Source organism: Rousettus aegyptiacus, unplaced genomic scaffold, assembly GCF_014176215.1.
Source record: "Rousettus aegyptiacus isolate mRouAeg1 unplaced genomic scaffold, mRouAeg1.p scaffold_m13_p_11, whole genome shotgun sequence".
NCBI lineage: Eukaryota > Metazoa > Chordata > Mammalia > Chiroptera > Pteropodidae > Rousettus > Rousettus aegyptiacus.
The window spans coordinates 3,121,815-3,146,661 of NW_023416286.1; the positions used below are offsets into that span (position 1 = coordinate 3,121,815).

Below are 24,847 nucleotides of genomic sequence, written 5' to 3' on the forward strand. Positions count from 1 at the left end.
TTTAAACCTTTGGTTTTATTCAGTTCGATAGCAATAGAAAACTTCTAGCTTGAACCATTCGCAAATATTTATTTTTAGCTTTCTATTTACCCTTCACTGCATCAAGGAGTAAAAAAAAAGAAATCGAAAAGTTAAAAAAAAAAAAAGCTAAAAAATACAAAAACAGCTATATTTTACCTCCAGTTCACATACACTCACAGCTTTCTAATTTATGATCACAAAGTCTAAATTTAGACTGACTAAGGAAAAAAAGATACTATCACACATCCTCTTCAGTCAGGAAGAGAAAGTTAATAGTATCTGCAAAGCCTTCAAACCACAGGAATTCAGAGACACTTAACATCAATTATTTAAGAACTCCTAATCTATTATAGAGCAAAGGCAAAAGAGAACAAACTAGGTCACTCGACCAGAGGTACAAACACTATTTATTTTCTTCCTTTTCCTTCTAATAAAAGGGAGGATGGCAACCTCATGATTTCCCAATTAAAGCCATGGATGGCCTGAAGGGTGTGCCTGTTCAAGAACTCTTTATAAATCTGATGCAATCTTTTTTAGCCTTTCAAAAAGTTTATTAAAGTTCTTATTTCATGTAATATGTCACAAGTGTGCTTGTGCTCAACATTAGCGGCCAGTGTATAATAGTTTGTATATACTGACAGCAAAGTTCGAATATTTTTTACATCTTTGAGAGGTGAGACAGAATAACCTAGAACTCTAGAACACTGTCCGAAGTCAAGTTTAAAAAGAACTTTCCTGTGCCTTCTCCACTTCTCAACGCTCACAAGACAAAACCGCTTTAATGCTAAACACATTTTGAAATGTTATTTTTTCAGTGCTTTCGGTTCATATTGCTAAGAGGTAAAATAAAAATGTCATCATATCCTTTATATCTGCATGTTTGATAATATTAGGTAATCGTTAACTTTGAAACTGTGAGGAGTATTGTGGTTGTTTTTAAAGAATCATTATCACATATCTCATACATACACATCAAAAACATGTATGATATTCAAAGTAATCCAGGAAGAGCAAGTACGGCAGGTGACAGATAAAATGCTACTGCCCACGAGCGGGTAACTGCTGAAGCTGGACGAAGGGTACATCGGTTTCATTCTACTGTTCTCTCCACTTCTGAACACGCCTGGAATTTTTCATAAGACTTAAAATAAGGGCTTACAAAACCCCACCTGCAAGTAACCCTCGGTGTTGTAATCTAAAGGAGTCCAACTATAAAGCTGGTCATTAGCTTTGGGACAGAAAATGAGAACTACACACTGAGGGTCGGCCAGAGAGGAAGGCCACGTGAGGTGGTTTCGCTGCAGTATGCATCCACAGCAGGGGGCCTGGAATAAAGAAACGCAGGTACCAAGTTTATGAGAAATTGAGCTGCCGGTGAGTAAGAGCCGGCCAAGTCCATACGCTAAGGAGGTGGTTATAATGGTACTGCCACTAATCTGGAAAAAGCTAACCTACCTATCATAGAATTAGAAGAGTTGACATGATAAAGAAGTTACCTTTTTTATAACCAATCCTGGATAATCACTGTTTACTTATAATAATAAATTAAAATACTAGGGCACTGCAAATTATGTGGATTTCTTAATGAGTTTTCTAAAATAAAATATCCTTTTTGGTGGAAAAAAGAGCACATCATTTAACAAGAGAGAGAGAGAGAATCATATTAGCAGCTTAGAGACAATTCTGAAAGAATCCAAGGATCCGCACACCCAAAGAATTAATGAGCAATATTCGTTAATGTCAAAGGGTGATTAAAAGACCTGAAACCTCTCTCACAGGGAATAACTCAAGGATAATAGTGCCTTTTCCCAACCCCCTACCCACAAAGTTTTCCTACAGACAACTGCAAGGATAAAATGTCAACCAGATCAGAAATGTAACAGATTCTACAAACAGGATTAATAAAATGATTTATGGTGTCTGGATGAGCCTAACCATGTTTCTTAACTTACAGTACTTCCAACACATGATACTTTGTTTCCTTTCTGGAAAGAAGGTTCAATAACGAGGGCCCTAGTGACAGTAGTATGTTAGTGACCCTGCAAAAAAGATGTGCCAGAGATGAGCAGACTCTCACTGAGAGGTCTTTAGACTTTTTATAGTAACACAGAATGGATTCTAGATTTAGACTACTCCCAGATTCCTTGCGGTCCTGGAGTTTATTTTATATTCATGGTTCCTATATCTGAAATGGAATTAAACATTTCAAAACATAATATTCAAGGGTTTCTACTTTTTTGTCCTTTCAAACTAAAGAATCAACTATGGACACTGCTCAAATCCACGTTAGGTTGTAACCGTGATATAAACTGCATAGTAAAGATATTAAAGTCACCCCCTCCTAGCTTGCTGGTATTTGTTAAATGAATGTTGACTTTTTGCTCTGTAATCTTATCACGTGGGTACATGAAATGAACTGCCTCATTTCCAAGGTATGTAGTATTTAATAATACAGTAGTATGTAGTATTTAATAATACAGTATACCTTCCCAAAATTCCAGAGACATTACATTGTCACATAATAGGCTCTGAAAATAGAATGCCCGGGTTTGAATCCTGTTTAAAATCTTGAAAGTAAAGTAAGAAATTGTACTACTATGGTTTTGCAAATAGTAAATTTCACCTGGAACTTGAAGACTCTACTCTGTCCTTTCCAAGAGAACATACTAACTTCTTTGGTTGAATTTTTTTACCATTTTCTATTGTGCATCCTTTATTCACTAAATATGTATTGCATAGATAGCAAAGTTTAGTATGCCAATAAAAACCTTTTACTGGCTTGATATTTCTCCAGGGCACAGCCGCATAAAAACTTAACTTTCTTCAAACTTACTTTTGGTTTATGGTATTGTACTGACTTTGTAAAGAAATACATAATCTGAGTTATCTGATTGCACATAAATTCCCAAACCACAAACAGTAGGCCTGGAGGAATTCAGATGAAATTAAGAAGTGTTTTATCAGTAGTTGCCAGGTGACTGTAACTGGTCTTTGAAAGCCCTTTGTTAAACTACTTAAATTACGAGATAAATAAATCTGCTCTCATTCAGGACTGCTGGGAAATAGTGTCGATGGTTTTAATTTTGATATAATTAACAATACCATCACTGGAAGATGCTGCGTTAGTCGAATATATCTGGTAGGCAAAAGGTTCTGCATTGTCAGAGACCATACTCGGTAAGTCAATGATCTTTAAACAAATGTGATTTCTGAAAAGTAAACAGAATGCATAAATTTTGCAATTCATACATCTAGAGATTTGTTTTCACTTTATTTTCTTTTGACAGGTGGATGAGGGAATAACTAAACTATAAACTTTAAAGTATAAGATTCTTTTTAAAAATCTTGTGTATAGAGATGTACACAGATGTCATTATCTACATGCCATATATGTATTTCCAAACCTATAAAGAGGACAAGGCAATGTACTAATTGGAGGGAGAAAAGCTTTAAAAAAAAAAAAAAAAAAAAAACCTTTTGTGAGATCACAAACACTTTAAAAAAGTCATTCCTGTAAATATCAAATATACACAAACTCAAACTCCTTTTGATTCTACTGAAATAAAGTACTCTGGTTTAAGATTAACCAAATGTTTCTAGTCACTGGCATATCCATATTAGACTCCACAGAATCCCCAGAAAGAAGGTACAGATATGATGTGTTAAAAAGAAGCCTAATTTACTATTTTGGAAAACTCAAAGATGTACAGGTTTCTTATGAATGAATGTAAACTGCCTACATATAGTTGAATTCGATATTTAAGTCTTCCCCAAACCAAGACATTTCAAAATGAATCGCTGTACACACACAGACAGACACACACAGACACACACCACACATCACACACAGACCAAGTCTAGCGGGTAAGCCACCAACAGCAATTATACTACATAACAGAATTTTATAAATGGCATTATTGGTTTTAATTCTATTTTACAAGGTTTACAATAATCTCATTGTTTTCCTAATCAGTTACACAATTAGAACCACGCAATAAAAAAAATAAGATTTAGGTTTTTACATATAAATGCAAAAAATAGACTAAGGCCAAAGAAGGGCAATGTAAGACAAGCCAGATAAACACTTCTCTTTAGAAAACGCTGGTCAAGTACATCAAGAGATCACAGAAGGAGAAACACCATTCATTTCACTATGAAAACGTCACATTTCATCATTGCTGAGGGGCAGTCATGTTAGTCTACTTGGTAATGCGTGATTAGGATTACCTTTCCTTCTACACAGTTCACTTTACAAAATGTCAGATGCCAAGGTTAACAAAACAAGAATGGCCACGTTTGGGAGGTGACCCTTCAGTGGAAATTAGTATGTGACCACACACGAGACTGTCTGCGGACAGAGGGGAGGTGGGTACGGCCGACCGTGCCCTGGTGCTCTCTGACGAGCCTGTCCTGGGACAGCTCCCTTGCCCTTGCGATCACCTCTGGGGCGCGTCTCTCATGACTGGTTCACACGGCGATCCGAGTCACTGGGAGCAAGAAAACGCCCGCGCAGGTGCGGGGCGGCCCACCCTCCCCTCCGTCCACCGCACACGCTGGAACGCTTCCAGGAAGACTTCGGCGCTGGAGCGAGACATTCTCGTTAAGACACGGAGTTCAGAAAAGAGCCATGTGCTGGCACAATTTGAAAATAAAAATAAAATAATAAGCTGACATGCGCACTGTCACCTAAGAGTAAGCCCATCTCTGCTTCAGAGTGAAGATGTTTAGGGGACACGTCCTCCCAGCTTTTTTTATTTTTCTTGGCTCCCTGTCCTAAGTCCCAAAGGAGTAAGGCAGACAGCCTCGGTGACATGAAAGGGCCGCTGCTGCTTCCTGTGCCAGCCGGGAGTCTGACGACACCGCCGAGACGCACGATGTCCCCATTTTTTCAGTAAAACGGTCTTTTCCTGGGCATGGAGAATTTAACAAGAAACAACTCTGAGTAAGCCCTGTGTCAAAGCGAGAACCGGACCGTAGCTGCGGAACCGACGGCCCCACTCCTGTGTGACCGAGACGTTCCCCCGCGCAGGGCTACGAAGGCCTGTCTCAGAGCCAAAAGCCAGGCCTGCCGATGCCCGTCCCGGTCACGCACGGCAGCAAAGCAAAACGTTCTGACAATCACAAAGGGCTCGGTACACTTAGATATGGACACAAAAACTAAAAAAAATAAAACCACCAGTAACGACTTTAAAAAGTGGACATACGTATTAACCTTTTCATGCCTGGCACGTCCACGCAGAAGAAACTGGGAAGCGTAACAAAAGCACCGTGCGACCACGTGTGCCGAGGTGAGAGCCCGCCGCCCCGCAGGGTGTGCACGCGGCCCGCCCCGCCCCCCGGCCCGCCCCGCGCCCGCCGCTCGTGCTCCTGGGCTGCTCCTTAAACGGCTTTCGAGATAATCTTCCTTCCTTTTTAAATTTCCTATAACTCTGTTCCTTTTCCCACTTTTTAAATCTTCGCTTTCTAAATAGGGGCATTGTATTTTTAGGCCGTGCCCCTCTCCTGGTGAGTCCGTGTAATCTCGTATTGGCATTATTTTTTCTTCAACTGAATGCCCACGCTGATTTGTATTTTTAGCCCTCTCTGCTTTCCTGAGGGCTAATTTCACATTCTCGCTGGGGTTCAACAGACATCAAAGATGACTCCCAGGTTCTTAGATTATTTGCTTTCTTTTTAAAAAAAGAATTCTACAAACCGGATTCTGTCTTTCTGCGTCATGGAGACCAATAGCTAAAAAAGTTGGAAGAAAGGCTGATGACGGTACGTGTGGCAGCAAAGAAGGGACGCTGAGGCTGAGCGAGCAGAAGGCGAAGCGCAGAGCAGCACCGGACGCTTTGTGACCGTGGACCGCGCCGCGCGCGGCTACTTACGCCGAAGTGCATCAAAACTAGGAAGTCCGAGCCTCGGCCACACCAGCCACGCTGTAAGTGAGGGCCGAGCGGCCGCGCTGAGCAGCACGGCAGAAGGCCCTCCGGTTACCACAGCGGGCCCCCCGCACCAAGCTGGGTGCCGACCTGACGTCCACGCGGGCGCCGTGGGCGGCAGGGGCCTGGACGCGCTCACAGCCGGCCAGCAGAGGGGACAGACGAAACCAGGGGACAGAGGAGACCGTCTGCGCGCGCTGGGGAGTGGGAACGAACGCGGCTGGACGGAGTTACTGGTGAAGGCGCCCCGCTCCGCCCTCCAGACCCGCGGGCCAGGACTTCCGCCTCTTCCCGGCTCCTCGGAGGACGTGGCCCCGCTCGGCCACGTGGACACGGCCACTACCAGGACTCTGCGCGGTCAGGACCAGAGACGCTGACACCTGCACAGGGTGTCCGCGAGCTCCGTCCCTCTGGACCTGACACCGTACCCTGTGGCGACCACTGAGGGGAAAGCCGTCCGTCCTGCCACTCCACTGTCCCTTCGTCCCCCCTAAGAGACAGCTCTGCCTCAACTGTCGCCTCTGGTCTGGAGCTCTCAGCAGGTGACTACGGGCCTGACCAAGTTCTAAGGCATTAATTACCAAGTGATTGCCACTGCAACTGAAAACGAGTCTCGGCAGCGAGATGGGGGAGGCGGGTACATGCTACAGGGGCACGGGGGGATGCGCGGGGTGAAAGGGAGAAGCGGGCGTTAGCGGAAGGCCGCGCGGGCGAGCAGAGGGCTCACTTCAACTCCAACACGGGGGACACACGAGGGGCGACAGCAGGAGGCGAGGCCAGACCGCAGCTGAGCTGCTGAGCCTTGGCGCCGCTCCCCGAACGGCCTGGCCCCGAGGGCCGGCCAGCCTGCGCCAGGAAGAGTCAAGTAACGAGGTCTGCGCTTTCCCAAGACAAACCTGGGGAAAGAGACAGCGGTGGAAAAATCGAGGTGAACGGCGCCGGGAGCAACGCAGTGAAGACGGGGGCGAGGAGACCGATCTGCGAGACAGGAGCGAACCCTGGCTCTGAGTGCTGACACGTGTGTCCGGGGCCCTGGCACCCGCTAAACGTTTGGTGCACAAATGAGAAAGCTGAGGCCACAGAGGCCACAGAGAAGGGCGGAAAACAAAAACCATGAGAAACACAAAAATGGAAGGGAAGGACTGGCGGAAGAAACAGTAAGAGGAATTGAAAAGGAACGAAGAAACCAAGTGAGGCAGCATTCTCTCTGCCTGCGATGCGAGTCCCCAGGATCATGTGATGGCCAGCTCCCTCACTCCTCCGGACCTCTGTGCAAATGCCAACGTCTTAGCGGGCTCTTCCCTGGTCACTATTTAAACGCTGAGCAGCACGGGCGGACTGGACTCTCTCATCGCTCTCAAAGTCTTTCCTACTTTATTTTCCTCTGTAGTACTTATCGACATCTAACATACTGCATGTTTTACTTATGTGTTTTGTTTAGCTCCACTGGGCAAGAAATTTTGTCTGTTTCATTCACTACTGTACCTCAGAGCCTAAAAAAGTGCCTGGCACATAGCATGTGTTCAACAAATGCCTCTTGATTTGACTGAATGATGTAAAGAGATAATAAAAAGAGCAGAATTATTACATTTAGACTAAGAAGTATGGATATAAAATAACATCTCACGTGGAAATTCCGATCGAGTGTTATAAATAAAAATCTGTAAAACTAAACAGTCCTTTAAGTATAAAAGGCTCAAAAAGTTTTCCAGTATCTATTTATATACAATATATTCAAATAGATATAACTAATTATTTATAGTCACAAAGTAATGAGAGGATTTCACAGCTTGAAAGAATCATTCGCTATCTTGATAGGCACAGCACAAACCCACCTCTTATGGCCTCAACCCTTTTTCAACTTCCGTTAGAGTTCTAATTTCTTTTCTGACATCTTGGCTATTACTAAGTGGTAAGCAAAGCCAAGAAGCGAAAATGACGGTGCCCATCACGGTCACTGACACTCCTCTAATCCACAAGGATTCACGAAGAACCTACTGTAGAAACGGCACCATGCCAGGTACTGGCTCTGGCGACAAATGAAAGACACGGACCCACTCTCAGAACCTACGGCCTCCTGGGAAAGACGAACGCAGGAATCGCAAAATGTGACAAGTATGGAGGAAGCCAACAGGGTGCTGAGACAGAAACCCAGGGAGCGAGGGGCTTCGATTTCGGAGGCGGGCGGGAACAGTGTTTCTGAGGACAGGGGAGCGAAGATGGCGAGACCCGCATCCGGAGCGCACAGAAGCACGGCGCCGAGCGTCTCGGGCAAGAGCGCCGATGCGCGCAAAGGCTCGCCCGGCCGTGCCCGGAGCCTGCAGCCTGTGACAGCTGAGAAGAGCAGGTGCGGGGGGCGCAGGGGGCCGGCGAGGTGCGCCCACGGGGACTGGCCGCAGCGGAATGCGCGGGGCTCGGCGGGGCTGCGGTCCGCTTCTGAGATCTGATCCGCTTCCACCCTCCAGTGGAAGCCTGCTGAAGTTTCCTGTTTTGCAGAGGGAAAGATGATCCGATTCGCATCTCCTTAACGATCACTCGAGCTATTCTGAGAACACGTACTGCAGGACCACGTGAAGGGAAGTGGGAGAATCCGTCCGGAGTCAAAGACGGTGCTTGTTGCGACAGGCTGGCAGCAGGGAAAGTGAGAAGCTGGCGGATAACTGGGAGAGGAACTGGATTTGGGGGACGAGGGAAGGGGAGGGATCGAGGACTCCTAGACGTCCGGCTTAGACGACTGCTCGGCTGACGGTGCCATGGTCGGTAAAACAGTTAAGTGCTGAATTAATCAGAGCTATTCAGAAAGAAAGGACAGGCGAGCTACGAGAGAACGGCACCATCAGACCAGATCCGCCACCGAAAACAACCATGAAAGCGAGACAAAATACAAAACACGCTAGCGAAGGGCAAAACCCCAGCTACCTGCAGGCGCCGAGCGCGACCAGGAGCCCGCGGAGAAGAGGGCCACGCTGGGAAGGTCCCCGCACCCCCCTGCGGCGCCTGCCTACGGCCAGCACAGGGCGTGGGGGCCAGTAGGGCCGCGGCCCGGCCCTCGCGCCAGGCTCCCTGGGCTGGGAAGACAGGAACTGCAGCTCTGGGCTACCAAGGCAGCCAGGAGTTGAGGCACCCGGATGAAAGGAACCTCAAAGAACGAGCGTGACGTGCCGTTCGATGCTGACCTCCCAGGGAGGGCTGAATCCTGGGCACCATGGACCAACACGCAGGGAAGCCCGGAGAGAAGACGCTGCAAAGAGGCTGCAAAACCAAGCAGAGCATCCCCAGCTCCGCACAACCCGGAAGTCAGGGCCGGCCAAGGGAGACACATCTTGGTAAACACTCCGGACTTTCAAGTGAAATTTTAGAAGCGCCATGCACTAGGAAAGGCTATGGGAATTTCATAATTGCCCTGAATTCAGCCTTGCGTCAAATCAATCAATGATGAATCAAAGTGATCAATGTTTTTTAACTGCCTGTCAGAGAATATTAATTCCTATTTGAAGACAGAAAACATTCTGGTCCTCTAATTTTTCATCACGATGCTAATAAAACATTACCAGGCATTCTACAAAAAAAAAGATCAAATGATCAAAAACCAGACAATAGGCCCACAGGTGACCTAGGTGTTAGTCATCAGACAGGTACATCAAAACAATGATTAATACAGTCAAGAAAATATACAAAAACATTGTGAGAACTTGAACCTGTGTAAATTTTAGGACTGAAACACAAAGACCAAAATTAAGAACTCAATAATTGGGTGTAACTGGATATTGGGCAAAAAAAGACATGATAAGTGAACCTGAAGACAGATCAGTGAAAAATATCCAACCTAATATACCAGAGGGAAAAAAACTGAAACTGTGAAATGACTAAACATACACATAACTGTAGTCCCAAAAGAAAAGAACTGGATAGAAACAATATTTAAAGAACACCAGCTAAAAAAATTCCCAAAGTCACAAAAGACAGCAAACCACAGACTCAAGACTCTCTACAAACTCCATGCAGAGTTACAATAAAAGCCATGCACAAGCACACAACACAGGCATGCCCCACTTAAGCACCGGATGCGTCCTGACGAATGCACCCTGCCGTGACCCGTGGCTGCATCGGCATCACAGAGTGCTCTGGGACAAAGCTGGCGGTCTGGGAGTGGCCTGCTGCTCCTGCCACGAGCCTGTAAAGCACGTTACTGCTGCACAGGATGACACGAGAGCAAATCAAGCCAAGAGAAAACAAGGTGACCGAGGGACACCGTACAACGATCGTAGATTTATCTGTAGCCACTAACTCAGCCTCAAAACATATAAGGCAAAAGCTGAGGGAACTAGTCCTCACATAGCTGGAGATTTTCACACACTTCTTTCAACTGAGTGATTGAAAAGGCAAAAAAGTCAGTAATGATATGGTGGCTACGAACACAATTACCCACAGTGGCAGCCATGGAAAGAGTGATGCCAGGCCACAGTGGCATGTAAACTGGACACCACCAACAAAAGCTACCGCCAGAAAATCCCCGGACGCTTAGATATGATACAACATATTTCTAAATACCCGCAGATCAAAGAAGAAACCACAATAAAATTTTTTAAATATTTTGAAATGAGTGATCAAAATATGATATATCTGACCCGTGAGATCCTGCTTAAGTTGCATCTACAGGGAAATATCAGATTTAAATGCATACATTAAAAAAAGAAGACTGATCACTAATGATTTGAGTATCCACCTTGAGAAACTCGAAAAATTGCAGCAAATTAATTTTTACAAAAAAATAGAAGGAAAGAAATAAAAGTAAAAGCAGAACGTAATAGAAAAAATTATTTTTAATCTGAAAGTTGGCTCTTTGAAAACTGACAGAGGAAGCACAAATTGCCAAAAATCAGATACCATTACAGATACTGCAAACATAAAAAAGGACTTTATAAAAAAAAAAAAAACATTAAGCCAAATTGGAAAATTTAGATAAAATGAACAAATCCCTTGAAAATCAAAACTTGTCAAGACTGACAATAGAAAATATAAATAGTCCTATATGTATTGAAAAAAATAGATTCAATAATTCCCACGACAAAATCCAGATGACTTCACCAGAGAATTCTTCCAAACATTTATGGATGAAATAATACTGATCTTCACAAACTCTTCCAGAGACTAAAAACAGTTCCCAGCTTATTTTATGACTTTGATCCATAACCCTGATGCCTAACTACATGTCAGACTTTACAAGAAATCAAAATTACTAGTCGATCTTGTTCATGAACAAAAATGCAAACATTGTAAATCAAATATAACCTAGCAATTAAGAGTATATACATAATGAAAAGTAAGGTTTAGCCACAAATTCGAGGTTATTTTAAAATTAGTAAATAGGTCCACCCAAACCCCCAAATTTTTAACACATCCAACACACAGCAAATATATATTCCTAAGAGTTTTACCCTAAGAAAATAATCAGACAAGGTGCAGAGAGATGTTTTAAAATATGCATTATTTCAATGTCTATCATAGCTTTTAAATGCCCGTGAATATGGAATCAGTTAAACAATTTAGGTACATCTATCAGAATCAGTTCAAAATTATAATATGGTTCTATACTTACTTGTATGGGTAGCTGTTTATGAGACATGACTAAATGAAAAAAGCAGAAACATTTCTAAGGCAAAAACAGTAATTACATATGAAAGTAAAGAAAATTAAACATATATCATAAGAGAACATTTTGTCTAGACACAATGAATTGCCATCTGAATTTAATTTCACAAACAGAAGATAAAATGCCTAACTTGGACCATTTTATTCAACAGAAAGAACATTTTATTCTCAAAATCTAGGCACAGAAAATTGCCCACATATGCATTTTATTTAAACCCAAAGAAATGCTACTAGATTTAATCAACAGAGAATCTGCATCCTACACCAGCAGTTACAGTAACACAACAAGCTGAAAGCACCAAGCCCACTACAAGTCCATCTGCATGTCTCACGTACGAAGCAGTAACAGTGTCTGCATCCAAAGCAGCTAAGTTATAGGAAAAAATCCTGCCGTGTACTTAGGATATACACAAGAGGACTCAGTTCCAATGACCTTAAAGAAAACTCTCTTTAATTTTAGCGATTAATAGGTCAATCGCCTTCATTAAGATCACTCCAATCCAGAGGTCACACAGTATTTTACAGGTACTTAAACAGGTGTCATGCCTGCCACAGAGCTCAGAGCAATCCACGGTGACAGCCTGGGGTAGGGCCCTGGGAAGGGCCGCGGGTTCTGCGTAGGGAGGGGAGCCTCAGGGAGTCGGCAAGCTCGCTCAGGTGTGGCGGGGGTTAGGGCTCAGCATGTTTATCACTACCACCATCGGGCCCAGATCCCCATCCTAGCTCTATTTTTTACTAGCTACATGACCTCAAACAAGCTCCTTATCATCTCTGAACTTAGGCTGTGAGAAAGCAAAAATGATAATTACGCTGTGATATCTCCGTAAGACACAGATAAGCCCAGGAGAAGACCAAGAGGTAACAATCTCCCCGGGCCATGCTGCAGCTCCAAAACGACCAAGGCTCCTTCCCCCCCCTTCGTCTCTCCCGCCTCCTAAACGCAGGCGGCTGGGACAGCCGACGGCTCACCTCCCTCCACCTCCTGTGTGGCGGCGCCCCCTCCAGGGCCGGGCTCCACTTCCCCGCCTCTCATGGGGGTCGTTCACTCCACACCTTGCACACGACCCCGGGCACTTCTCCACCCCCTCCTCTTCCCCAGACCCTCAGGGTTCCCTGCTGCGGCGGTCGGTCAACCTAACCTGTCTGCTACTGATGGCGTCCCCGGTGGCTGTCGCCAGGTGGGCGGTAGTAGTTTATCTATAAGCCGACTACATCCAGGGCCGCCTTGCGGCTTAACGGAGATGTCATCACGTAAAACGCCGAGCACGTGCCAGGTGAACAGCAAGTGCACGGCGCACATCAGCTTCTCCCCCCTACGAGCTCAAAACGAAGCTGGACGTGCAGGTGTGTTTTTAGTCACCTACCTCGCTCTTCACGATCAAGAATCCACAACGCTGCAAAACACAACTAGGAGCCAGAAAACAAGCCCCTCGAGTAAAAAGAGCTCTAAGCCACGAGACAGACAGGATTGGGTCTGTGACACCGACATCGCGCACTTCACCAGAGGGAAACTCCTGAAGTCCCTATTCAGGCACCGTTTGCGCATTTTCGTTTTAATAAACTTTGAAAATCTGGTTTCCACACCCAGAGCAAATGAGAACAAACAACTGTAAATACTGAGACAGGAACCGGGAGGCATACTGACCACAAAAAATACAACTGCTCGATAAGGCAGGAGACAGGAAACCTACAATCATCAAACACAAGAACTTAAAATGCTCAGAAATCTTAAGTTGTCTTGAGGAACGGATTCTCAATTTTTTTAACTGAACATGCCAACTATAAATTTGAGCATACACCTCCAATAAATGTATATTCACTTATAAATCACACATTTGATGCATGTTACAAAACTTATACTAAAACAGAAATTAAAAAATTAAAATATCGTTTTAACTATTTAAAATATTGTTTTAACGCTGTAATCACTAAAAATACTATTACTGTTAACATATTTCAGCAAGAAGTTATTCAACAGACTGGAAATATCTAATCATGTTTCCAAAATGTTCTCTCCATAACATTAGTGTCTTCTGGAAAGTAGGTACTTTCTCACTTATCGGTTAAAATGTCACTTATCAGTTAAAATGTCAATTTTGCCTTGAAGACACAACCTAGAATTTGTCTTCTCAAAAATATCTGTTAGGTAGCATACTATTGATAGCTTCCTGTCATCATGGAAAATATCAGCATCTAGTCCTCTGTGAAATAAAAAGGTGTAACTCAGCTTTGAGTTCTACAGCTTCTTTAGATACTTTGACAGTGAACTGCCGCTCCCCATCTCAATACAAAGTACTATAGATTCTTTTCAAATGCATTTTTAAAAGTAACTATGTTAAGACTAAAACAGAAAAACTGCAAAAGTTGGAGAAATTCATGGCACTGCTGTTGGCCTCTACATTATAGAACTTTCACGTCTTCCCCAGCAAAGAAAAGCCTCAGAGCCAAACCATATATTAATATAAAAAGTTCAATTCCCTCCCCTTTTTGGAGCACAAATTAAACAGACAGACATCCTAATATTCTTATTCTCACATCTCAGTTGACGCCTCATCGAACTCTGTAAATTACTGAAGCAGTGACGGGGCATCTACATTAGGCACTGGAGGATGACTGTAGCTTTTAGAATGATCCTTCATTGCACAGGGAAGTACTCAACGGGATGCTCACTTAACTGAAACAACAATATTTGAATGATGGCTCTAAGTCACCAAAAATAAATTATGCATAGCATATTGTGATTAATATGACAGTAATCCAACATTGTTGGATTGAGAAATTTCCAAAAACAACTTTCATGTATCCAGAAAATTTACTGCTTCAGAATGACTTAGCCCAGTTACAATGAATTCTACAGTCACTTTTAATTTTTCCCCAGAATGGGAGGAATTCTTAGCATATCTAGGAGACTCAAGTGTATATTTATTTTTCCATATTATGAAAACTACTAGAGCCATCAGTACTTTATCCACTGATCTGAACAACTTTAAGCTTTAAAAATATACTTTTCATAATCAAAGTAGTAATGGAAGCAGAAATCATAGACTTAAGATTTAATACCATTATTATCAGCAGTGGTGGGGAACAATATTTACTTTTCCCATACATAACAAAGAGAGTAATGCTTCTGAGTCAAGAAAATCATCCAAGTTTTAAACATCTATTCTGTTTTAGAAAGTACAAGAGATAGAATAAATATGACATACACAGCCATATAAATTGGACAATGTATAAGAATAATCTCGGGTATTTTGCCAAAGTAATTCACAGGGAGAAAAGATTACTGAGTTAGAATGAATTTAAAACCTGCTTTCACAGGAGAGGGGCCTGAGGAGGATTCAGAGCTAGGAAGGAAAAGGTATTCAAAGCTAAGGGAATTAATTTGTTATTTGCGTTAATAAAAAGGTTTAATTCAGAACACCCAACATGACACATTCAAGCAAAATAATTTAGAGAGACTTTCTGTTAGAGATACGTAATTTAAGCTGTTCATCAAGTCACACACTCATATATGGAAGTGGTACTTATCTCCCCTTTAGTTTCAAAAATTCTCCCAAATTATACTTGAAATAAGAGCTCTAGCAAGAGAAAAATTAAAAGGAGCTGTAAGAGAAATCTGAGGCACTAGATCTCCATCTACTCTCTTTCCAAAGTCTACAATTCCTACTATCTGGACCTTTCTCTAGCATGACCTAGTATACCCTACACCTGTCATTTTATTTTAACTTGGAAAAGTGATACAAGTTCACTTTAAAAAAAAATTCATTTTAGTAATTTCCTGTCCACCAGAGGGCTCCAATATTTCTTCCACAAATGGAAGAGAGAAAACATGATGATGAAACTATACATTAAGCACTGGAAAAAACTCAACTTATCATTACCTTATCTAACCCTAGATGAAAAAAATGTTACATCTGTTACAATTTCTACATTAATGGGTTTAAAAGACACAGATTTTAACTGTTCAATCACCTAAAATGTTTCAAATACCAAAACTGCTTTGCCATTACTCTCACACTAAATGGCGGTTTCTCTCTTAGGTAGAGTTTTCAGTTTTACAGTCTCATGAAGTACAGTTTTAGTCCAAAGCTCTAAGTAGTGGCTCAAATGTTTTATATAATTTTTTATAAATACAATTTATTTCTTGATAACTTTCCCAACTCAGAAAATAAAATTAGTCCCTTAAGTCCCCAGCCTTTGCCCTGATTACTAACAGAAAGAGTAAACATTATCCTTCAGAAAGTCTACAGTCATTAACACTATTTGTGTCACAGTTATTAACAGTGAACACTGCCCCATGTGAACTATGATTTGGGCTGAGAAAAATAAAAGGAAATGAATCATTTAAATACAATACATGATAATGATATTCTGCTTAGGTATTTTCAGATTTTTTTCACAAGCAAATTATCACACTGGAATGGTGGCAAATCTCTTTATTCGAACTCGATCACTCGGCAAAAGAGCATTTTTTAATGTAAATAGACTTACATTATTTATAGAACATTTTTACCTAATGTTAATTGGAAAAGTACCCACTGTAAGGCATTTTTTAATGAGTAGAGCAAATCCATTCACTAGGAGTGCCACGCCCTCTCCAAAAAGACGGACTTGCTAAATCTAAATTATTAAAAAAGTAGACTCCTTATGCTGAATACAATTTATTGGATGTTTAAAAGTAAATTTTAAATGCGAGTTAAATTTACAAAACAAAAAGATGCTAAAAAATCGATTTTAAAGTTAGTCACAAACCATTGCCATAAGACTTTACCAAAAACAATAAATGATTTGGTAGTGACCGTAGCTCGACAGTAAATTAGCTCTAATGAAAACATGACAGGGGTTTTAACTTCACTGCCCCACCTCATGTCCCAAATAGGATTTTTCGGCACCACTGACAAGCACCATTAACGGAGAAAAGAGAACATTTGTTTCTGAATAGCACATACTAGCTGCCACCATTTAGAAACTTGAAAATTTTACTGCACCTAGCAAAAAGGTATGTATTCATACCTACAAGAGCACGCATCCTTATCAGTTTGGAGAAATACTGCAAAGGAAATGCCAGTTTGTAGAAAGAGGTGGGGGTGGGGAGGCTGGGCTTGTCAACATGGAGAGTGGTGACATTGTTCTCACTTTAAATGACGAACATAAACGCAAACTAATATTACTGATAACGGAAATGCAAACTACTATTACTGATATTAAGAGTTTAACAACAGGAAGCACAGAAAGAGTTGAACAATAATCAACGACTTCTAACCAACATTTATCATGTTATAGCTCAAAAAGTTGAAGACTCTAGGAGCATGTCAAATGAAGGCACTTCTTAAGCGAAAATGTGATGGAAGTAATAGGAAATGAAGGTTTAAAAGGCTTCGACATAGGGGGAAAACCTCAAGACCTCCAACCAGTTGAACAGCTAGAAAATGAGACAGAAATAATCAGAACGGGGTCGTCCGAACTGTACTTTAGACACACTCTGAAAAAGCATCATCGGGCATTCTAAGTTTATTACATAATGCTGCTTTGCCCTTGTATATCACCTTTAATCGGGGGATCTCAAAGCACCACAGAATCATTAAGGCCTTAAAATACGGCTTAAAACAGAAATAGTTACGTTCTGTAACTGCGGCTATTCTCAAAACCTCGCCACTACTTCCCTGTCCCCTGCTCCGAACGCCAGCTTGCAAACCTCCTCTCTGACTTGGAAAGGATTCCCCAATTCACTTCAATCTGTGACCGACGCCACGCATACTCCAGCTTTTCTTCATTGCTGGGCCTAAAGCAAGCAGTAGCACTGTTTTTATGACACAAATCTGTTTCATTCTCGTTCTGTGACAGGATCCCTAGTGAACACATCTTGCAGTGTGCAGGACGATGTAAAATGGAGGCTTTACAGAGAGCAAAGCTTTGCCGGAGGTGATGAGCCGAGCACTTATCCCCATGGGAAGGAGCATTTTCCAGCTCGCTCCTGAGACCTCGCCAGGGGACCCCGGAGCTGGGGCAGAGGGAACCCCGGCCCTCTGTCCTTAGGTGGCCAGGAGACTAGTCTCCTGTGTGCAGACTAGGAGAGAAGGGGACAGTGAAAGGACAACGCGTGGGTTTTAAGCCTGGGAATGAGCGCGTACGGCGCCGTGTGGCCACCCAGGAGCCCAGGCGTTGGGGTTCCTTTGCATTTAAATAGCACGTTAAATGGGAAATCCGATACAGGCAAAGCGTCTTTAAACCAAGGTCAAAACACGCCACTTGAGAGTCATTTAATTTTTAAAGTCTGTAAACGAGGTCCGCTCCTACAGAAACACCTGACATTCCAAAATGTGATTAGCCAAGTTCAATTGTTTTTTCACTGAAATATAAGAACACGCAAATGTTAACGCGAAGTAGGTGAGCGTAACTACGTTAACACCGATTCTCCCCGAAACGAGACCGTTCATCTTGTTAGTGGCACTGTGTGTGTCCCTAGGACTGCAAAGTGTAATTTCACACTCACACGAACCCACCTCCCAGCACTGCAAGCCTACACGGTTTCCACTGCTAGTCAGCACACTCAGGACACAACCCCAGCCTTTGCAAACAGAAAGAAAAGCGTCAATAAAGAAGAGTACTTTTTGTTTCAATCTCTCAACACTCGGGGATCAAGGTTCAATACTGTATTTTCTTACTTTTAAAAGTCCAATGATATAATTCGTACTACCAATGCTGTGGACCAGAAGACCTGGAATAGTCACAAGAACTACCAATATACGATCAGCCTACACTTGTAAAAATTCTGAAACATCTTAGTATTTCTGTTTCCATACTAGATCACAGAGACATTTCAAAAACCTCACAGCAAATTCTCGTGGGCTTTCTCTTGAAGAGATTACAGGGCCTTGTTCTTGCAAAGGCATTTTTTTTTTTTTTTAATGAGTGTTGATGCTAAAGAATCTACAAGTTTGTACCAAGCGCATTAACGATCTCGCCGGCGTCAGGGCAGGATTCCCGTGTTCCTACCTATCTCCGCATGTGGCAGGGACACCTGTGCTCGGCTCTGCCCACTGTCGCCGACGATTTCCGAAGCTTTAACATACAAGCGGTCAGAGGCTTCTAGCAAAGATAGAGATCTTCTCCACTTGCTACATTTGCTACACTCGCTACACTTCTCCACTTGCTACATTTCTCCACTGTCTTTCATGATTTAAAAAACACGACCAAAAAACAAAAAACAAAACCCATACTAAAAACAGTACTTTCTATAAGGGGGAAAACAGAACCTCCAACTTCTCCAAATCTCCCAGCACCGAGGCTTTTAAACAGTCCGCCCCCTGCTCCCGCCCCGCGCCCCGTAAAACCTGGACCCTTTCTGATTAAATAAGATTGGAAACCACGATTAAATCAAAGCGGGGTTGGGGGGGGCGGTGCCGCAACTTATCCTTCACTCACCATATCCGCCGGGACATTACTGGACATCTTGCCGATGGAGACAGACCCAGATGTTCACGCCAAAAAAAAAAAAAAGGAAAAAGAAAAGAAAAAACAAACCAAACCAAAAAAAAAAAAAAAAAACCCAAGCTAACAAAAAGGAGCAGAAGCGCTCAAGCCACAGAAATCAAGGCGAACGAGCCCGACTCGCTCGCGACGTGCCCCGCAGACGCGCGGGGGCTCCGGGGCGCGAGGCTCGGCGCCGGGAGGGGCGATGCCCGCGGGCCGGGGCGGAGGGCAGTCCGGGCGCGCAGCGGCGGCAGCCGGGTCGCCGTCGTCGTCGTCGCCGCCGTCAGCAGCAGCAGCAGCAGCAGCGCCGGGTGGACCGAGCCGAGTGATACGCGGGCTCGGGGCGGTGCGGGCGGGTTAAATGCGCCTTCCCCCGGGCCGGCCTGCGGTGATTCACACCTGCGCCCGCGTCAGGTCCTCAGGAGGCGGCGGGAGAATGCCGCGGCGACGACGTGCGCAGATGACTCTGCGGCGGCACACGGGCGCGCGGGGACACGGGGACACGGCGCGGCTCGCGCGGCTGGGGCCGGGGCCGGGCCGCCCGGGGCCGCGCTCAAGGGCATCCAAGTGGGCGGGCGGCGGCCGGGCCCGGGGCGGCGCGGGGCGCGGGCGGACGGGCTCAGGCCGCGGGCGCCTGCGGGCCGCAGCGGCTCTCGGCGCGCCTCGTCTCCGGCGCCTCCGCGCTGCGCTCCGCCCCGGCCGCCGCCCCCGCCGCCCCGCCCCGCCCCGGCCGCGCGAGCCGCCCGCGACGCCGACCCGGCGGCCCCCGGAAGAGGCCGGGCCTCCCGCCCCTGCGCCCGGCGCGGCTTCCTCTCAGCGAGCTCTCCCCGCCTCCGCCGCCTCGCAGGCCCCGGCGCCGCAGCCGCGTCCCGTCATCGCCCCTCAGGCCAACATGGCGGCGGCCTGAGCGCGAGCCGGGGGCGCGGTGGGGGGACAGAGTGCCCTCCTCGCAGCCGCGGTGGGCCCCACGTTCCCACCCCCGCAGACTCCGAGTGCGTCACTACGGAGCCCACCCCGGAGCATCACGGGAACTGTAGTCTTCGCGCTCGACTCCGAAGCCACGCCCCTCCTAGCAACAGTTGCTAGGAAAGGAAAGCTCGCTTTGGCCAAGCGGCCGGCCAGGAAGGAGTTAGGTGTGATGCGGCGAATTATCTGGGGGAAATAATGGGGTGCAGAGAAATTCCCTCGTGCGCGATATACATGTAGAGTTAAAACACGTTTCGCTTCCAAGCAGAATCCTTCATTTTAGTGACCACGCGCTCTCCGCATCCTGCAATCTCAAAGCAGTTTGCACGGTGGTTTCATCTGCGCCTCCGCTACATTACATTTGGAAGATAAGAAGCGATCATTGATTTCCGATAAGGTCGTACAAGTTCAACAGGAACACGGATCTTATTAGGCAGGGAGAGTGTTTGAACACGTGTTTCCTGAAGGCCCAGGGCCACAAAGCTGCATTCTAGTTAATTGAAATTTCCAAAAACTGTGTTAGATACAATAGTGTATCGTGTCAAAACTACATCAGGAAATAGCTACTACAAACCCCTCCGTGATTTGCCAGTTTACCAGGCCAGCCATTAAATTCTATTTACCTCAAAGTGTAATTGAAAACCTCTACACCTGCAGTGATTTGCAAATAGCACAAAATAACACCATTAGTGACAGACAGATGAAGACTGTGTACCCCAGATGTAGGAACAAAATGCAGAAAACACGAATGTCTATCGCAATCCCTATTTATAGCTCTCTCAGTTCTTTGGCAGAGTATTTTAAGAAGGGCAGTCTCCATAACACACCTGTATAAAATGCCAGGGGATTTAGTCTGAAAGCCACCTCTTCAACCTATAGCTATGTGATTTCGTGTGGAAGACAGTCTTGCCTACCTTCCAGGGGTAAAGTAGGATGAGTTCATACATAGGACATGGATCACTTTGTTAACAGTAATGGAGCACTTGGTGTGAAATGTTGCTACTCATTCATTCAGCAAACAACTGTGCCAGGCACTAAGTAGTATCATCAGTTTAAAAATGAGTAATCCAGGCACTGTCTACAGGGTACTCGCTCTCTGGGAGCCTGTCATTGCCCACATCAGTCTGTCCACTCAGGTTTGTCTCATCAAGATGGAAACTCATACTATGTAGAGAATGCCTGCTTCCTGAATGGCCTGTTGGATTCCAAGCCCTCCTAGGGACCATGTCATCCTGCGGTGAGTTAGGGTGCTAACTGGGAGATGGAGGACAGATCGGATCCCCAGAGAAACCAATGGACAGAGGGGAAAAGGTCCAGATCTCACCACTAAGAGGCCTCAGGACTTCTGAGTCCATAGCTACATAATGTGCCATGGCCTTGGTACTTGGTTGCTCATTCTTCATGTTTAGCCACCAGGTATCCTCCTCCCCAGTCCTCCAGGAGACAAGGGCATTTGAAAATGCTTGAATTGACCAATGAGTTCACAAAGAATATTGGAACACATTTCGAAGGCTCTCGCTCACAAAATCAGTCCCTCATCCCAACTTTCATCCAACGACTTTCCTAGCAGGACTCATGGAAGAGTCAACTCACACCCCTTCTGCTGCGAGGGTGTAATGACCCCCATAGCCAAACCTGTGACCTTGGCTTTCTGACTCATGACCTTGCTGTTGGCTGCATGTTACCTTTACCTACAAAAGACTCCATATTTCAAAGGTAAAGTCACCATACCTAGCTGTGTTTCTGATCGCTCTTCTAAGATGAGCTGAGACATCATTGTCAACCAAACTCCTTGTAACTCTTAGTCACAGAGTTAAGACATGAGAAAAATTACAGAACGCAAATGTGGAAGCTCTTCTGCCCCTCTTTATTCTCTGCTTCCAGACTCAGTCAGATGACATGGGGGGCAGGACAAAGAGCCCGGTTGTCCACAGTGGGGGAAGGTAGCATCTTCTTGATCCTATTAATCTGTCGTCAGTATCAATTCGAAGGAAGCGAGTGACACAGCATTTTTGTATTAGGAAAAATAACTTCACGGGACATCAAAGGGACCGGCTCCGTCAAGAATCAGGGATGCGCCTTTGCCAAGAACACTGTCTCGCCAAGCCTCCATCCCCTTATCGAAGGTGGTTAAACTGAGTCTCTATGGTCTATGAGTGTCAAGTCCCAGAAGACTAGCACATGACACCCACGGCCTGTTAAAAATATCTTCCCCCCGAGTGACTGCTCATGTATAAGGGTTTTTTTTTTTTTAGGGGAAGGGCAATGAAAGTATCCTAAAATTAGATTATGGCAGTGGTTGCACAACTCTGTAAATATATTAAAAACCGTTGAATTGTACACATTAAAGAGGGGAATTTATTTATTTATTTTAAATTGTGGTAAAATACACGTAATATACAATTTACCGTTGTAAGCGTTTTTAGGTGCACGATTCAATGGTCTGGTCAGGAAGGAAGTATGTGGGTCCAGGCAGAGACTAGAGGCCGAGGGGTGCGGGGCAGGGAGGTGGCTGGAGCCCTGAGGGCTGCGTGGGGGCAGGGCAGGGGGAGGATAAGGGAAGGCAGGGGAGAAAAACTGGAAGCCATTCCCCAAAGGCTTTGCAATTTAGGCTAAGCGGTTTGCACTTAGCCAGACAATGAATGGGATCCGCTGAAAGATTTTCAACTGGGGAATGTCGTGATAAGATCGGTTTTTATAGAAAGGTGGAAAAAGTCCTCTGAACTCCAAAAGTATCTTTTGTCTGCATTAGAGGGGTTAGTTGTCCAATGTGCGTGACCTCTCGGGCTCAGATATTTTTAGAAATTCTTTAGAGGTCTTGAAGATGATCGAACCCCAACTCTTCTTCATTTTGCAGATCAGGAAGCTGACAGTTTCCGAGGCTTGTGCCGCTCCTCTTCCCTAGCAACCAAGTATGACAGAAACTGGAGGAGGACTTTTACTGCACAACATTTACGCAATCCAGCAGGTATTATTTTTTCTTCTATTTTTAAAGGAAAGAGTAATACCAATAGTAGAAAAATTCTGGAAACTAGAAAAACTATTTTTGTTGTGTATTTTCTTTCAGGTTTTCTATGCATATGATTATACACATATTCGTGGCATACCTGCATTTTTCTTTTAACTATTAAAATTTATTTTCTAAACATTAAAAATGTGCATATTTACCAAAGGCTACTTAATCTTCTAGTCCTCATTTTTAAAGGCTGCATACTATTCCACTGCGGCAATGTCCTACGATTCATGCCATCATTTTCATTTGAAGGACGTGAAGATTGTTTGCAATCGTCCACTCTTTGCACATATAAATCTTTCTGTTCTTTGAATTCCTTGTTTAGGCCAGAGTCTAGAAACTGTTGTCGCTGAGCTAGTCTGTGAGCATTCCTGTGGGCCTTGATCTCTACAGGCAATTTATTTTCCAAAAGGGCTTCTTGACTTAGAATGCTCCCTCTGAATGAGAGTACCAGCTTAACCACCCCATCCCCAGCCCTTATATGTATCTATAGCTGTATCTACATGTTTCTAATACGCTTAATACAGTAGCAGTGCACATCCCATGATCTCAAATCTTTTCTCTTCCAAGTAACAACACCATCCAAGTAAAAACAAGTGTTTGCTATGCAAATACAGCTTCAACAACGCACCCGCACCCATATCCAACACACACATGCGCACTCGCTCCAACCAGATAGGAAACCCCTCACGTGTAGAAATTTTGGAGCTCCTAACTGCCTGTGTAGACTCATTTTTTTTTAGGTTTAAAAAACCCTGCATTTTGCATTTTGATGATTTTTACCAGATTCAGTCTTTTTCTGTGCATAAGAAATACACATTTTTCAAGAGCTGGGTGTTTGTTCTAGACTCGCTGTTGTGACCTCGGAGTTGTAAGTGTCTTCACATCCCCAAGAGCTTAACATACTGAATAAATAACACCCAAGAAACCTTGTCAATCAAGTGCATTGAAATGATGAGCCTTTTAGATTCTCTCTCCAGGTCTGTGATTCTGTAAAATCAAGGATTACCTCTTACCGGTATCCTCAGACCTACAGGTGTGTCTCATGAGTACAGAAATGATACTCTAGGCTTAGCTCAGTTGCTCTCCCAGGACTCAGACAATATGCCAACAGGAAGGAAGATGATTTTTTTTTTTTGCATGAAGGCTGGAGATCACTTTTGGAAAAGCAGGGGTTATACGTTTTAATGGTAACACGATTCCAGCAATTTTTTGCAACGATTCAACCATGTTGGTTGTGTGGTTTAAATTCATGGGCCACCAGAGAAGTAAGACCTGTGTTTTGGTTTCTGGCTGATGTCTCAAATGCTTCGCTCCCTGACCCGACCTCGCGTCTGCCCACACTGTCGAATCAGCCAGTGCTCAAGGGGGAAGAGACCTTGGGGGTGACGTCATCGCTATCTTTTCGGACAAATGAGGAACTAGAAACATCTTGAGAAACAGCTACATTTTCTCTGTAATTTCTGAATGTCCTTGAGGATGAGTTTCCTCTAAGAGGTTCCGAGAAATCAAAAAACAGAATGGCTCCTACTGGCCAATACGTAAGTATTGAATTATTACATGATTTTATGTTACATCATGATAAATTCTCTAAACGAGTAGAAAATATGGTATCAAACTGGTATCCTAAAACACAATCAGTATGTTTGGTTTTCATCGTCATAGAAATTGGCCTGCCTTCATAAGGTTATGCAATAAAAAAATTTTTTTGAATGCCAGAAGTAATCGAATTCAATCAAATGAAATAAAATCCTATATAAGCATCGGGTTCGCATCAGCCAAGGCAAGAACATTCTCC

The 24,847-nt window shown here is 44.2% G+C and overlaps 1 protein-coding gene across 1 annotated transcript in view; it reads right to left on the minus strand.

Annotated features, from left to right (window-relative positions):
* The window catches only part of UBL3 (ubiquitin like 3), a 54,326-nt gene extending 34,704 nt beyond the window's left edge, over positions 1 to 19,622 (minus strand). Inside the window, exon 1 of the mRNA XM_016151883.2 lies at positions 19,023 to 19,622. Within this exon, the coding sequence (XP_016007369.2) occupies positions 19,023 to 19,049 (27 nt within the window). The 5' untranslated portion in view covers positions 19,050 to 19,622. The remainder of the gene's footprint in view (positions 1 to 19,022) is intronic.
* Between the last annotated feature and the right edge of the window lie 5,225 nt (positions 19,623 to 24,847).